This window comes from Geotrypetes seraphini, chromosome 1, assembly GCF_902459505.1.
Source record: "Geotrypetes seraphini chromosome 1, aGeoSer1.1, whole genome shotgun sequence".
Taxonomy (NCBI): Eukaryota; Metazoa; Chordata; class Amphibia; order Gymnophiona; family Dermophiidae; genus Geotrypetes; species Geotrypetes seraphini.
The window spans coordinates 329,465,827-329,479,016 of record NC_047084.1 but is presented as its reverse complement, the minus strand read 5'-3'; the positions used below and the strand labels follow the sequence as shown (position 1 = coordinate 329,479,016).

Below are 13,190 nucleotides of genomic sequence, written 5' to 3'. Positions count from 1 at the left end.
AAAACCCGACTGGTTCCGGCCCTTAAGGACCGGAGTTGCCCATCCATGTTCTACACCATAGGGTTATTTCCCTTTACCCACATGGGCTGCAGAAGAGAATTATAAGTTTTTCACTCCGCCTCTAGGGCATTTCACAGGCTAGGTTAGCTCCTCCCATCAGTCTTTCTCTTCTGCATGTGGCTGCAGTGTGTTAGTTCTGTATTCTCCAATTTATTATTTTTAATTTAACGTAGTTTCATTCCCTTGCTTGGTTATTTTGCATTCTACGAACATTTGAAATGCTGCCTGCTTAAGAATTCAGACTTCGATCTGTAAACTGACAGACCAATCCCTTCAGGGTACCTGTCATCCAGTCTGCTAGTCTTCCTTGGATGTCAGGGCCATTCCTGACCTTATCTCATTCCCTGTTAAGCGGGGATCCAGTACAGATTGTTCAGCATGCTTAAGGGGGCTCAGCAGTGTTCCGCAGCGTGCAGGCTGCGTTTTTGCACCTTCGCCCATCTCCATGCGTAGTCAGTGGTCCGCAGGGGTGGATGCATAGTCAGACAGTGGAGTATGATCTGCAGCCCGAAGATCAGCTTAAGGACAGCTTTTCCCAGCAGTGTGGCAGTGAATTCTCACTCTGGCTCTTAATCAGGGCTAGATTGCAGCTGCAATTTCTGTGACCAGCGTTTGTGAGCAAGAGCAGCTGACAGTCTCCAATAATGATTTCTAAAACTTAATTTTGAGGGGTTTTGAATGTTTTCTAGTTCTCTGTGTTCCCCCACCTGAAATATCCTATTTTGGTAATTTTTTAATTTCAGGAAGTGTTGTTTTTAGCACAAATTCAGATCTAGTGGCCATCTTGGATTGTCAGCAATCTTTTTTTTCAACTTCTCCTTCTTTAAAATTTGGATTTTTTACAGGAAAACTGCTGGAATGAGGTCCTGAGGATCTCGAAGTTTGAATTCATGCCACCTGGAATGCGCTTCCAGAAAGTGTGATAGGACAGAGTCATCTAAGGGTTACTCTATGCCCCAGGGTCCAAATACCTTCTCATAGTGCATGAGATTTGTGCTCCGAGTTTCCAGCCGAGGATCCGGCTGCTGGTTGTTCCTCCTGCACGATCTCTGCCCAACCTCCTCAGGAATTTCAGCGGCAGCGCCAGTTCAGGGGGTGCCGGCGGCGAATCTGGTCCTCGATGAGCATTTGGTTGCAAGGGCTGCTCTGCTCAGATTGGAGGATCCGGATTTGAATGCTGGATCTGCGGATCCCTTAGGGGCTTTGGATCCTAGTGCTGATCAGACTGTGGTACTCTTGTTTAACTTTGCAGCGCTGCTTGTTCCGATTGCTCAGTCTTTGCAGGGCTTGAACTTGAATGCAAAGCCTCCTCCTTCTATTTCTGTTTCTTCTCCCTGCCTTTGCAGCGTGCGCTTGCAGTCTGAGTCCTTTCCGTGGCATCTGAATATCAGTCTCATAGTTACAGAACAGTTTGACTCTCTAGATGGGCTTTTCCAGAATGCTAGCACTAGCTCCCGCTGGTATTCTCTGGTGTAGGAGTGACAGCAGCTGTTGTGGCGGCCATAGGTGATTCCTGGGGTGCTCAGGTTACCCGACGCACGTCACTGCCTAGTGACAGTTTTTGATTCAGCTAATTTTGGAGTTTAAGCTGCTGTAGTGATGTCCTTTGTGCTGCATCTGCCTAGATTGCTACATATGCTAGAAACTGAGGCGGTAGAGCCTCCTCCTCAGCTTCTCATGGCTGGGATGGACTTCTTGATGGCTGGTTCTATGACCTTTTGAGAGGGTTGGCTTTAGGGTTGTCGTATTTTATGTCAGCCCACCAAATGCTTTGGGTTCAGTAGTAGGTTGGCAATATGTCCTCCATGCCAACTCTAGCCCAGCTGCCTTTCCAGGGGCAGTTGTTGTTGGGAAATTGGCTGGATGCCTTCATGTCTTCGGTGATGGATCGTCGTCCACAGGCGATGCCGGATGGATAGCACCCCCCTTTATGGGGCTCCCGAAGAATTTTTTTGTGCCTACAGACCACATTCTCCTTCCTCGTTGCAGAAATCCTTTCAGGGTTCCAAGAGTCGGTTTGTGACCTACAGTTGCGCTCAGCCTGCTTCAGCCCGACCTGCCTGAAAGAAGAGAAAAAAAGTGTCAAGTTTATTTCATATTTGATTAAATCGCTTTTTTTCAAAGATTACAAAGCGATGAACAAAAAAAATTTTTTTTTTAAAGAGGGATACATACAATATAGGGATAGACAGATGTGCATTTCATAGAGAAATCTGGGGATTATACATGGTGTATTGCTGATCAAATTCAACTTACAAGTCTAGATGTTTTCCCCTCCCTCCTGTGCTGCACAGTTCCCCCACTCACAGTATATGACAATAAAATGATTAATACACTAGAGTGGTTGAACCGTCACCTGACTTTTCCCACATGCAGGACACAGACCGTAGAAGTCTGTCTGGCATTGTCCTCAATTCCTCCATGCTGGATTTGGATACTCTTCTTTATCTCTTGTCACAGCTTGGCTACATTGCATTAGGCTGAACTGGTCTAGTGGGACGGTAAATTATTCTTACCTGTTGATTTCCTTTCTTGAGTCCTGCTAGACCAGGGGTCTGCAACCTTTAAGACATAAAGAGCCACTTGGACCCGTTTTCGAAAAGAAAAAAAAACTTGGAGCCGCAAAACCATTATAAAACAAATCTAACACTGCATATATTGTTTCTTATCTTAATGCTATATACAGGATCACTAAATTGAAAATAAAATCATTTTTCCTACCTTTGCTATTTGGTGATTTCATGAGTCTCTGGTTGCACTTTCTTCTTCTGACTGTGCATTCAATCTTTCTTCCTTTCTTTCAGCCTCCTGTATGTTTCCTCTCCTCCAGACCTCATTCTCTCCCCCAACTTTTTCTTTCTGTCTCCCTGTTCCCCCTTCTTTCTGTCTCCGTGCCGTCCCCCAAGCCACTCGGTTTGCTGCCACCACAATCGGGGAACAGCCCCCAAGCCACCGCCGTCCCAAGCTTTCCCTGCAGAAGTGTTGCGCTGACCAGCATTCCGCTCCCTGACGTCAATTCTGACGTAGGAGAGGAAGTTCCGGGCCAACAAGGCATTTCTCCTCATTCCATCCAGCCTGAGCCCCATCTCTCCTTGATCCAGCATTTCCCTTCTGTGTCTGTCAGAATTACCATTCCACCTATTTTCCAGCATCACCCTTCTTTGTGTCCATCTCACCTATATCCCTATCTCACCACTTTTTCAGAATCTTCATTTGTCTCTGTCCTTGTCTTTACCCCATGTTCACCATTTGCCCTTTCAATGTCTTTATCTCCCCCCCCACACACACACTTTTTCAGTATTACTTCTATGTCTCTATTTCACCTCCTCTTCATGTTCCCTCTGTATCTCTATCCTTATTCAGTAGGTCCTGCTTACCCTTTCTCTTCTTTGTGTCACTATCTCCATTTTCAGCTTTCCCCCCTTTTCCTTTGTTACTGCACCCTGTAGCTAGAATCTTTCCACCCTCCCTCTACTCCGGCCCAGCCCAGTATGAAATATTTCCTTTTGTTTCCCTCCCCTCTCTCTTTCTCTCTCTCTCTTCTCCTCCCTCACCCACGAGTCCTGCATCTGGCCCTCTCCCTTCTACCTGCACCTGGCAACACCCCCCTGCTCCGCGGCTCTCTTCAGCAACTTGTCAGCAGCGGTGATCAAGACAAGCTACCGACATCGAGGCCTTCCCTCTACGAGTCCCGCCTTTGTGGAAAAAGGAAGTTGAAACAAGCGGGACTCGCAGAGGGTAGGCCCCGACGTCAGAAGCTTGTGTCGATCGCTGCTGCTGAGTTCCCGAAGAGAGCCGCGGAGCAGGGGATGTGGCCGGAAGCAGGTAGAAGGGAGAGGGAGATAGGAAGGCTGTAGATCTCCGGAGCATGACACCGCCCCCGGCCAGGATGATTTCTTTTTCAGACATGCACCTTACAAGTCCAGCGTCGCGGCAGGAAATAGCCATGCTGAGCAGTGAGCTCAGCACTACACAGATGAAAGCCTTGCTTGCTGATTGGTCCGGCGGCACGGCGGGGCGGGGCCGCCGGACCAATCAGCAAGCACTGGACTTCTCTAGCAGGACTCAAAGTAAATAAATTAACAGGTAAAAAGTAATTTAACCGTCTTTGCAATTCATCTACTAGGTGGAATTTGGTTGACATATCCATGACTATAACAAGATATTTAAAAAAAATAAATAAATTCTCCATTATGCTTGCCATTTGTGGGTTATCTTCAGGTTAGCATACTTCATATGTTCATGGGCCAGTAGTATGAGGAGTGCTGAGAAGTTCTCAGCCCAACCAAGAAGGGAATGACATGGATCTATAAAACTTAAGTTATTCCACATATACACCCCTAAGTTCAACATACTTGGCACATCGTATCTGAAGTTTTTGTAACCCTTCTAATGTCTGGTCACTGAACTACTGCTCTGTTGCTGCAGTCACCTCTGAATCACTCGAAAATTGTCACCCTTTCAAATTCTTTTTAGGGTTTGGAAACAGAAAATAGTCAAATTGAGCAAGATCTGGTTAGTAGGGTGGATGGTCTATGTATTAAAACCATAATTGCATCAAAACATCCATCATTTTGCCAGGTGTGTAAGCAAATGCATTGTCTTGCCAAAGAGAACTCCTTTCTGCAGCTTTCCTCTTCTTTTTTCTTTAAATGTCTCCTTTATCGGCACAGCAAGTTACAATAGTATTCTGCATTAACTGTTTGGCCCCTTGGAAAGTAGTTATTACAACAGCTTTCTGATCCCAAAACACTGTGACCATGACCTTTTCTGCTGCCTTTTGGGTTTTGAATTTTCTTGGCCTTGGAGAAACTGAGTGCTGCCTTTGCATGAACTGTTGTTATGTCTCAGGATCATAGTGGTGTAACCATGTTTCATCAGCAGCAACTAGTTGCTCCATAAAGTTGGCACCAACTCGCTGAAAATGCTGCAAAATCAACTTGGAGGTGTCCACTCAATGTCGTTTCTCATCAGCATTCAAACATTTGGGCACCCACTTGGTTGACAGTTTTTGCATACCTAGCTGCTTGTTGATTATACACCTAACACACTCCTTGGATATCTGCTGTGTCTTAGCAATTGTTTTAACTGATATTCACCGATCTACCAAAATCAGGTCATGGACATGGTCAACAATTTCAAGAGTTGACACTATTTGAGGTCTCCCAGACTCTGCTGCCTCTTTGGTCTCAATCTGGAATGCTGAAAGTTTGTACACCACTTCTTCAGGGTGACTCAATGTTTGCATCAGTGTGACGTCTTTTATCACTCAATGTTTGCATCATACGTTCATGAATTTCCTTTGGAGTTTTCTTCTGTAGGAATAGGAACTTCATGATAGCTCGGCATTCCACATTTTTTGTTGACATGGTTCAATCGATGATCTGGAACAATGTCAAAACACAGCATTATGATTCTGCAAATTAGCATTTTGCAAAATAAAATAACACTCTTTTCAACTATAGTGGCAAAATAATGCTCAGAATTTAGGAAGTTGGTTGGGCTGAGAACTTTAAAGCACCCCCTCGTAATGGTGATCAATGCTAGTAAATTTTAATTGAGATTTGGTATGGGTTCATATATTACATATATTCAAAGACTGGTAATTTTCTTCTTTTCTTTTCTTTTTTTATATCTTTGCACAGGGTGACAGAGTGGTGTTATTCAGCCAGTTTACTATGATGTTAGACGTTTTAGAAGTTTTCTTGAAACATCACCACCATAAATATCTCAGGCTAGATGGAAAGACACCGATTTCTGAAAGGTAGGTCTTGTTTTTGATTTAACAAATATGTGCTTGTGGATTTGAATCTAATCTATTGTAAAATATACTGTATGAATTGCACTGATATCACATAGTTCAAGGCGATTTACATTAAAGAACCTAGAGCGGAATTAATGAACACTTTAGATTACATAGAGTGGCCAAGAGATTGTATAAAACTGCCATGCTACAAGTTACTAAAAGAGGCATTATTCAAAAACGGAAGTACCACTCTCTGTCCCAATAGCTCCATGCAAGCTTGATACTCTGTACAGGATCCTGTCTTACCCAGAGTTTGACAGATCCCAATTACAACATAAGAGCTTGATGGTAGAATCTGCTTTTAAAAAAGGCACATAGTTCCAGAACTTACGCAAGCACTCCATCTAGAAGAGAAGGTAGGACACTCGACAAGTTTGGTCACAGAGTATTCCAAAACTCCATGCTTGCCAGCAGCATCTTAAATTACAACTTTTATATTCTTTATATGAAGTCTCTTATTCAAAAGTTAGCTCTCTATGATAAATACATCCCTTCAAACATCTAAATACATCTCCAGTGACCTACTTGAAACACGAAAGTACATTGTGGGTTCTACTTTGACACCTTTGATATTATTTCTTGTACCTCAGCAGTGTCCATTGCCATGTGCAGGCAAGCATGGCTCAGAATATCTAACCTCAATGATAATGTACAAGATCGGCTTTCCATTATTCCCTGCATGGGAGATGACTTATTTGGTGATCACAGAGAGGAGGCATCACAGAAAACTAAAAAGTATGAGGATTATATGATCACTTTATCATCTTCCAAGTCCACTCAGACTCAGCCCTCAAGAAAATACACATCTACTTCTAGACATCCCACTTATATTCCAGATGTAGATATCCATATCATACAATTTCTTATATCCTGCAATTTTCTATATGGATTCGTTGCAGCTTATAGTAAGATTTATAACAGACATAGCAGTTACGGTAGAATTTCTGGTACAATTAATCAAAGGTCATAAGATTACAAAGAGAAAGGATCCAGTGCTGCCTACAGTAAGATTAGTACTAGTCATGGTAGTTACAGTGGAGTGTCTAGAGTACAAATGACCATTAGTCACTAGACTGCAGAGAAAAGAGGTGTGTTTTCAGCAATTTCCTGAAGTAGAAAGAAACTTCTTGTAGGTATAGTGTGAGATGGTTCCAAGTTTTGAGACCTTGAAATGCAAGGTGGTCTCAAATAATTTTTTTCTATGAACTTTTAGAGGTGTTGGAAAAATTAACTTGTGTTGTTAGTGCAGCTCTGTAGGTTTGGAAGGAATTGTTTACCATTATGTCTGACATGAGTCCCTTTGAGTTATCCCCATTTATAGTTTTATGAACCATGCACACTATTTTAAATAGAGCTCTTCAGTGTAGTTCTCTCAGAAGCAGACTAGCCCTCCCAAATTGTTTTTGTTTAGAATGTGGTATAGTGGTTAGATATACAGCCTCAACACCATGAGATTGTGGGTACAAATCCCACGCTGTTCTTTGTCACCCTGGGCAAATCACTTAATCCTCGAATGTCCCACATTAGATTGTGAGCCCACCAGGACAGACAGAGAAAATGCTTGGAGTACCTATATATAAACCGTTTTGAGTGTGGTTATAAAACTACAAAAGGGCGATATGTATGACCCAATCCCCTCCCCCCTCACACATACACACACTTATATGGGAAGATGCAAAATCCATCTATATATCCAAAATAAAATTTAAACAGTATCATATAAAAAAGTTTTTAACATCTTACAAAATCTCAAATAACTAACTTCAGTTCTTTCTTGTACTGGTAAAATTATTCCAAATAGCAATTGCAGCATTTACAAAAGAGGAATTAAATTGATGTTTAAATTGTATTCCTCTAAATCAGGGGTGTCAAAGTCCCTCCTCGAGGGCCGCAATCCAGTCAGGTTTTCAGTATTTCCCCAATAAATATACATGAGATCTATTTGCATGCACTGCTTTCATTGTATGCTAATAGATCTCATGCATATTCATTGGGGAAATCCTGAAAACCCGACTGGATTGCGGCCCTCAAGGAGGGACTTTGACACTCCTGCTCTAAATTGTGGAAAGGGTAACAATAAAATACCCCTTAACCTAGTAAATGAATTGTGTAAGTAAGAGAAAAACAAAATAAGATAATCTGAAGCCTCGACTTGTAAGATAATAATAATAACAGTAACTTCAACGCGTGTCCCCTTGTCTTTATAATTTTTAACGGAGTGAAAAATCGATCCACTTGTACCCGTTCTACTCCACTTAGGATTTTGTAGACTTCAATCATATTGCCCCCTCAGCCGTCTCTTTTCCAAACCGAAAAGCCCTAACCATTTTAGTCTTTCCTCTTATGAAATGAGTTCCATCCCCTTTACCATCTTGGTCGCTCTTCTTTGAACCTTTTCTAGCACCACTATATCTTTCTTGAGATAAGGAGACCTGAATTGAACGCAGTACTCCAGATGAGGTCGCACCATGGACCAATACAGGGGCATTATAATATTCTTATTCTTGTTAACCATCCCTTTTTTAATAATGCCTAGAATCCTGTTTGCTTTTTTGACCGCCGCCACACATTAAGCGGAAGGTTTCATCATATTGTTTACCCAGATCCTTTCTTGGGCGCTAATCCCCAAGGTGGACCCTAGCATCCAATAACTGTGATTCAGGTTATTCTTCCCAATGTGCATCACTTTGCATTTGTCCACATTAAATTTCATCTGCCATTTGGACGCCCAGTCTTCCAATTTCCTAAGTTCCGCCTGCAATACTTCACAATCCGCATGCGTTTTAACAACTTTGAACACTTTAGTGTCATCTGCAGATTTAATCACCTCACTTGTAGTTCCAATTTCCAGATCATTTATAAATAATTTAAATAGCACAGGTCCTAGTACAGACCCCTGCAGCACTTCACTATTTACTCTCCTCCATTGAGAAAAATGACCATTTAACCCTACCCTCTGTTTTCTATCCAATAACCAATTCCTAATCCACAACTGACCTTTGCCACCTATCTCATGACACTTTAATTTTCTCAGGAGCCTCTCGTGAGGAACTTTATGAAAAGCTTTCTGAAAATCTAGATACACTATATCAATCTGCTCACCTTTATCCACATGTTTATTCACACCTTCAAAGAAGTCGAGCAAATTTGTGAGGCAAGATCTCCCTCGGCTGAACCCATGCTGATTCCGTCTCATTAAATCATGTTTATCTACGTGTTCCACAATTTTATTTTTTATAATTGTTTCTACCATTTTGCCCGGCACTGAAGTGAGACTTACCGGTCTGTAATTTCCTGGATCTCCCCTGGAGCCCTTTTTAAAAATCGGCGTAACATTGGCCACCCTCCAATTTTCAGGTACTACAGACGATTTTAACGACAGGTTACAGATCACTAACGGCAGGTCAGCAATTTCATGCTTGAGTTCTTTTAGTACCCTGGGATGTATACTGTCCGATTCTGGCAATTTATTACTTTTTAACTTGTTGAATTGAATTAGTACATCTTCCAGATTCATTGAGATTTCTTTCAGTTCCTCCGCATCATCACCCTCGAAAACCATTTCCAGTTCAGGTAGATCTCTTACATTTTCTTACATAAAGACTGAAGCAAAGAATTCATTCAGTCTCTCCGCTATGGATTCACTAGAGGTAGGTCTTGTCAGACAAATCTGATCAATTTCTTTGACTGGGTGACCAGAGAATTGGATAGAGTGCGCTAGATGTGGTGTATTTAGATTTTAGCAAAGCCTTTGACAGTGTTCCACACAGATATCTAATAAATAAACCGGGTGCCCTCGTGATGAGTCCCAAAGTGACAGGCTGGGTTAAGAACTGGTTGAGTGGAAGGCAACAGAAGGTAGTAATCAGTGGAGATTGCGCTGAGGGAAAGGGATGTTACCAGTGGTGTGCCTCAAGGTTCTGTTCTTGGGCTTATTCTTTTATCATTTTTATAAACGATATTGCTGCAGGGCTGTTGGGTAAGATTTGCCTCTTTGCAGATGATACCAAAATCTGCAATACAGTAGACACACAAGGTGGTGTGAATAACATGACGAAAGACCTGGTGAAGCTTGAAGAATGGTCTGAAATTTGGCAGCTAAAATTTAATGCTAAGAAATGCAAGGTCATCCATTTGGACTGCAAAAACCCGAGGGAACGATACAGTTTAGGGGGTGAATAACTTAAGTGCACAACAGAAGAGTGGGACGTGGGTGTGATTGTATGTGATGATCTTAAGATGGCCAAACAGGTTGAAAATGTAATGGTGAAAGCTAGAAGGATGCTAGGGTGCATAGGGAGAGGTATGATCAGTTGGAAAAAGGAGGTCTTGGTGCCCCTGTATAAGACTCTGGTGAGACATCATTTAGAATATTGTGTACAATTCTGGAGGCTGCATCTTCAAAAAGATATAAAAAGAATGAAGTCGGTCCAGAGGATTGCTACTAAAATGGTGCGTGGTCTTTGTCATATGCGTATGGGGACAGGCTGAAAGATCTCAATCTGTATACTTTGGAGGAAAGGCGGGAGAGGGGAGATATGATGGAGACATTTAAATACCTACATGATGTAAATGCACATGAGTCGCATCTCTTTCGTTTGAAAGGAAGTTCTGGAATGAGAGGGCATTGGATGAAGTTAAGAGGTGATAGGCTCAGTAGTTATCTAAGGAAATACTTTTTTATAGAAAGGGTAGTAACATCGTAAATGATGGCAGATAAAGACCTGAAAGGTCCATCCAATCTGCCCAATTTAAATGGTCCTTTTTCTTAGATATTTCTGGGCCAGAAACCCAGAACCCTGCCTGGTAGTGTGTTTAGGTTCTATCTACTGGAGTCTCCATCAAATCTCACTCCAGCTCATCTTAACCATCGAAGCCCCCCCCCCCCCCCCCCCCCGGCAGCCTGTCCGCAACTGAATGTCCATATTCGGGACACACTGTGCAAGCCTGCCCAGTACTGGCCTTAGTTCCTTCAGTGTATACCCATTATTTTCTGATTAGAGATCCTCTGTGTTCATCCTATGCTTGTTTGAACTCTGTCACCGTTTTCATCTCCACCACCTTCCTCGGGAATGCATTACATGCATCAACCACCCTCTCCATAAAGAAGAATTCCCTAATATTATTCTTGAGTCTACCACCCCTCAACCTCAAATTATGCCCTCTGATTTTACCATTTTCCTTTCTCTGGAATAGATTTTGTTCTACGTTAATGCCTTTCAAGTATTTGAACGTCTGAATCATATCTCCCCTGTCCCTCCTTTCCTCTAGGGTGTAGCGTGGAACAGTTTCCCGGTAGAGGTGGTGGAGACAAAGACTGTGTCTGATTTCAAGAAAGCTTGGGATAGTCACATGGGACCTCTTAGAGAGCGGATGGGCAGACTGGATAGGCCATTTGGCCTTTATCTGCCATCATGTTTCTGTTTCCTCCCTGAACTCCATGGATGATGGTACCTTCATGTGAGATTATTTACCTGCTGTCCTCAGATAACACTAACTGTGCTTTTCCTGTTGTCGTCATCTATTTTACTTGCATATAGAAAAATGTCCTGTGAATATATTTCTTTTATTATGTAGTTAGTGAACAATTCCAGCAAGTTCATTAAAACAACTTTGTTTTTTTTGTACAACAGCTGGAGGGAGAAGGCAGTATATTTTTTGGGAAAGCTGGTTATTTATTTTAAAAACTTATATTCCACTTAAAACCTAAGTAATTTACAACAAGAACATACACAATCAAGGAATGGGAAGAGTGTGGTGCAGTGGTTAAATCTAAAGCCTCAGCACCCTGTAAGTTGTGGGCTCAAACCCACACTTTTCCTTGTGACCCTGGGCAAGTCACTTCAATCCAAAAAAAATCTCAGGAAGGACTTACAAAACTCCTAAAACTAATAAATTATGCCCTATTGGAAACCATAGGAGGGACCTACCTAGACACTACCAGGTCTACCCACTGCACTCATACAAAGACCCACTCATTCACTTCACACACAAAAAAACAAGAAAAAAAGAAAGAAAAAAAAGGTAGAGAAAAAGCCTCAGTTCATCTTCATATGGCAAAAAACTCCACTTATAAACAACCATTAAGCAAGATCCAAAATGTATTAGTTCACTCAGCAGTGAGAAACACTATGGTAGCCCTCATAGGAAACACCTCAAAAAGAACTCTAGCACGCCAAATTACAAAACTTCCAAAAAATGTGAGTAAAGCAAGCAGCACATATATGAGTCTCAAACACAGTCAATGGTAAGCAGGAAAAAACAAACAAACACTTAGCTGCAGACGGTGTCCAGGCTGTCTTCTATGCATCCAAAAAGTGCAAGCCTGCCTGGCCCCGCAGCCACTCTTTCCCGACGGGGAAACCTGCATTTCGCTGAGCTGCGTCAGGGGAATGATTCCAGCCTACTCCACCAGCAACTGTAGAGGCTCTCCAAGTGCTCCAACTGCTCACATCCACACACATAATAATAATAACAGTTTATATACCACAATACCGTTAAGTTCTATGCGGTTTACAATAGATTAATAATGTTTAGATAATGTAAATTTCCATGGAAGTGATTATTCCTTTGAAAACATAGAAGCTGAGGCGTGGGATTCTGGTTGCTGGAGAATCCCACGCTTCAGCTTCCATGTGTGTGGATGTGAGCAGTTGGAGCACTTGGAGAGTCTCTACAGTTGCTGGTGGAGTAGGCTGGAATCATTCCCCTGATGCAGCTCAGCAAAACGCAGGTTTCCCCGTCGGGAAAGAGTGGCTGCGCGGCCAGGCAGTCTTGCACTTTTTGGATGCATGGAAGACAGCCTGGACACCGTCTGCAGCTAAGTGTTTGTTTGTTTTTTCCTGCTTACCAATGACTGTGTTTGAGACTCATGTGCTGCTTGCTTTACTCATATTTTTTTTGGGAAGTTTTGTAATTTGGAGTGCTAGAGTTTTTTTGAGGTGGTTCCTATGAGGGCTACCATAGTATTTCTCACTGCTTAGTGAGCTGATACACTTTGGATCTTGCTTAATGGTTGTTTATAAGTGGAGTTTTTTGCCATATGAAGATGAACTGAGGCTTTTTCTCTACCTTTTTTTTTCTTTCTTTTTTTCTTGTTTTTTTGTGTGTGAAGTGAATGAGTGGGTCTTTGTATGAGTGCAGTGGGTAGACCTGGTAGTGTCTAGGTAGGTCCCTCCTATGGTTTCCAATAGGGCATAATTTATTAGTTGTAAAAGTCACTTAATACCCCATTGCCCCAGGTACATTAGGTAGATTGTGAGCACACCATGCCAGACAGGGAAAATGCTTTGAGTACCTGAATAAATTCATGTAAACCGTTCTG

At 42.3% G+C, this 13,190-nt stretch overlaps 1 protein-coding gene across 3 annotated transcripts in view; it reads left to right on the top strand.

Moving 5' to 3' along the window:
• Nucleotides 1–13,190, top strand: part of SMARCAD1 (SWI/SNF-related, matrix-associated actin-dependent regulator of chromatin, subfamily a, containing DEAD/H box 1) — a 270,689-nt gene that overhangs the window by 242,338 nt on the left and 15,161 nt on the right. For all 3 annotated transcript variants that reach the window (XM_033958219.1, XM_033958199.1, XM_033958210.1), the window contains exon 21: nucleotides 5,706–5,824. In XM_033958219.1, coding sequence (XP_033814110.1) covers nucleotides 5,706–5,824 — 119 coding nt within the window. The remainder of the gene's footprint in view (nucleotides 1–5,705; nucleotides 5,825–13,190) is intronic.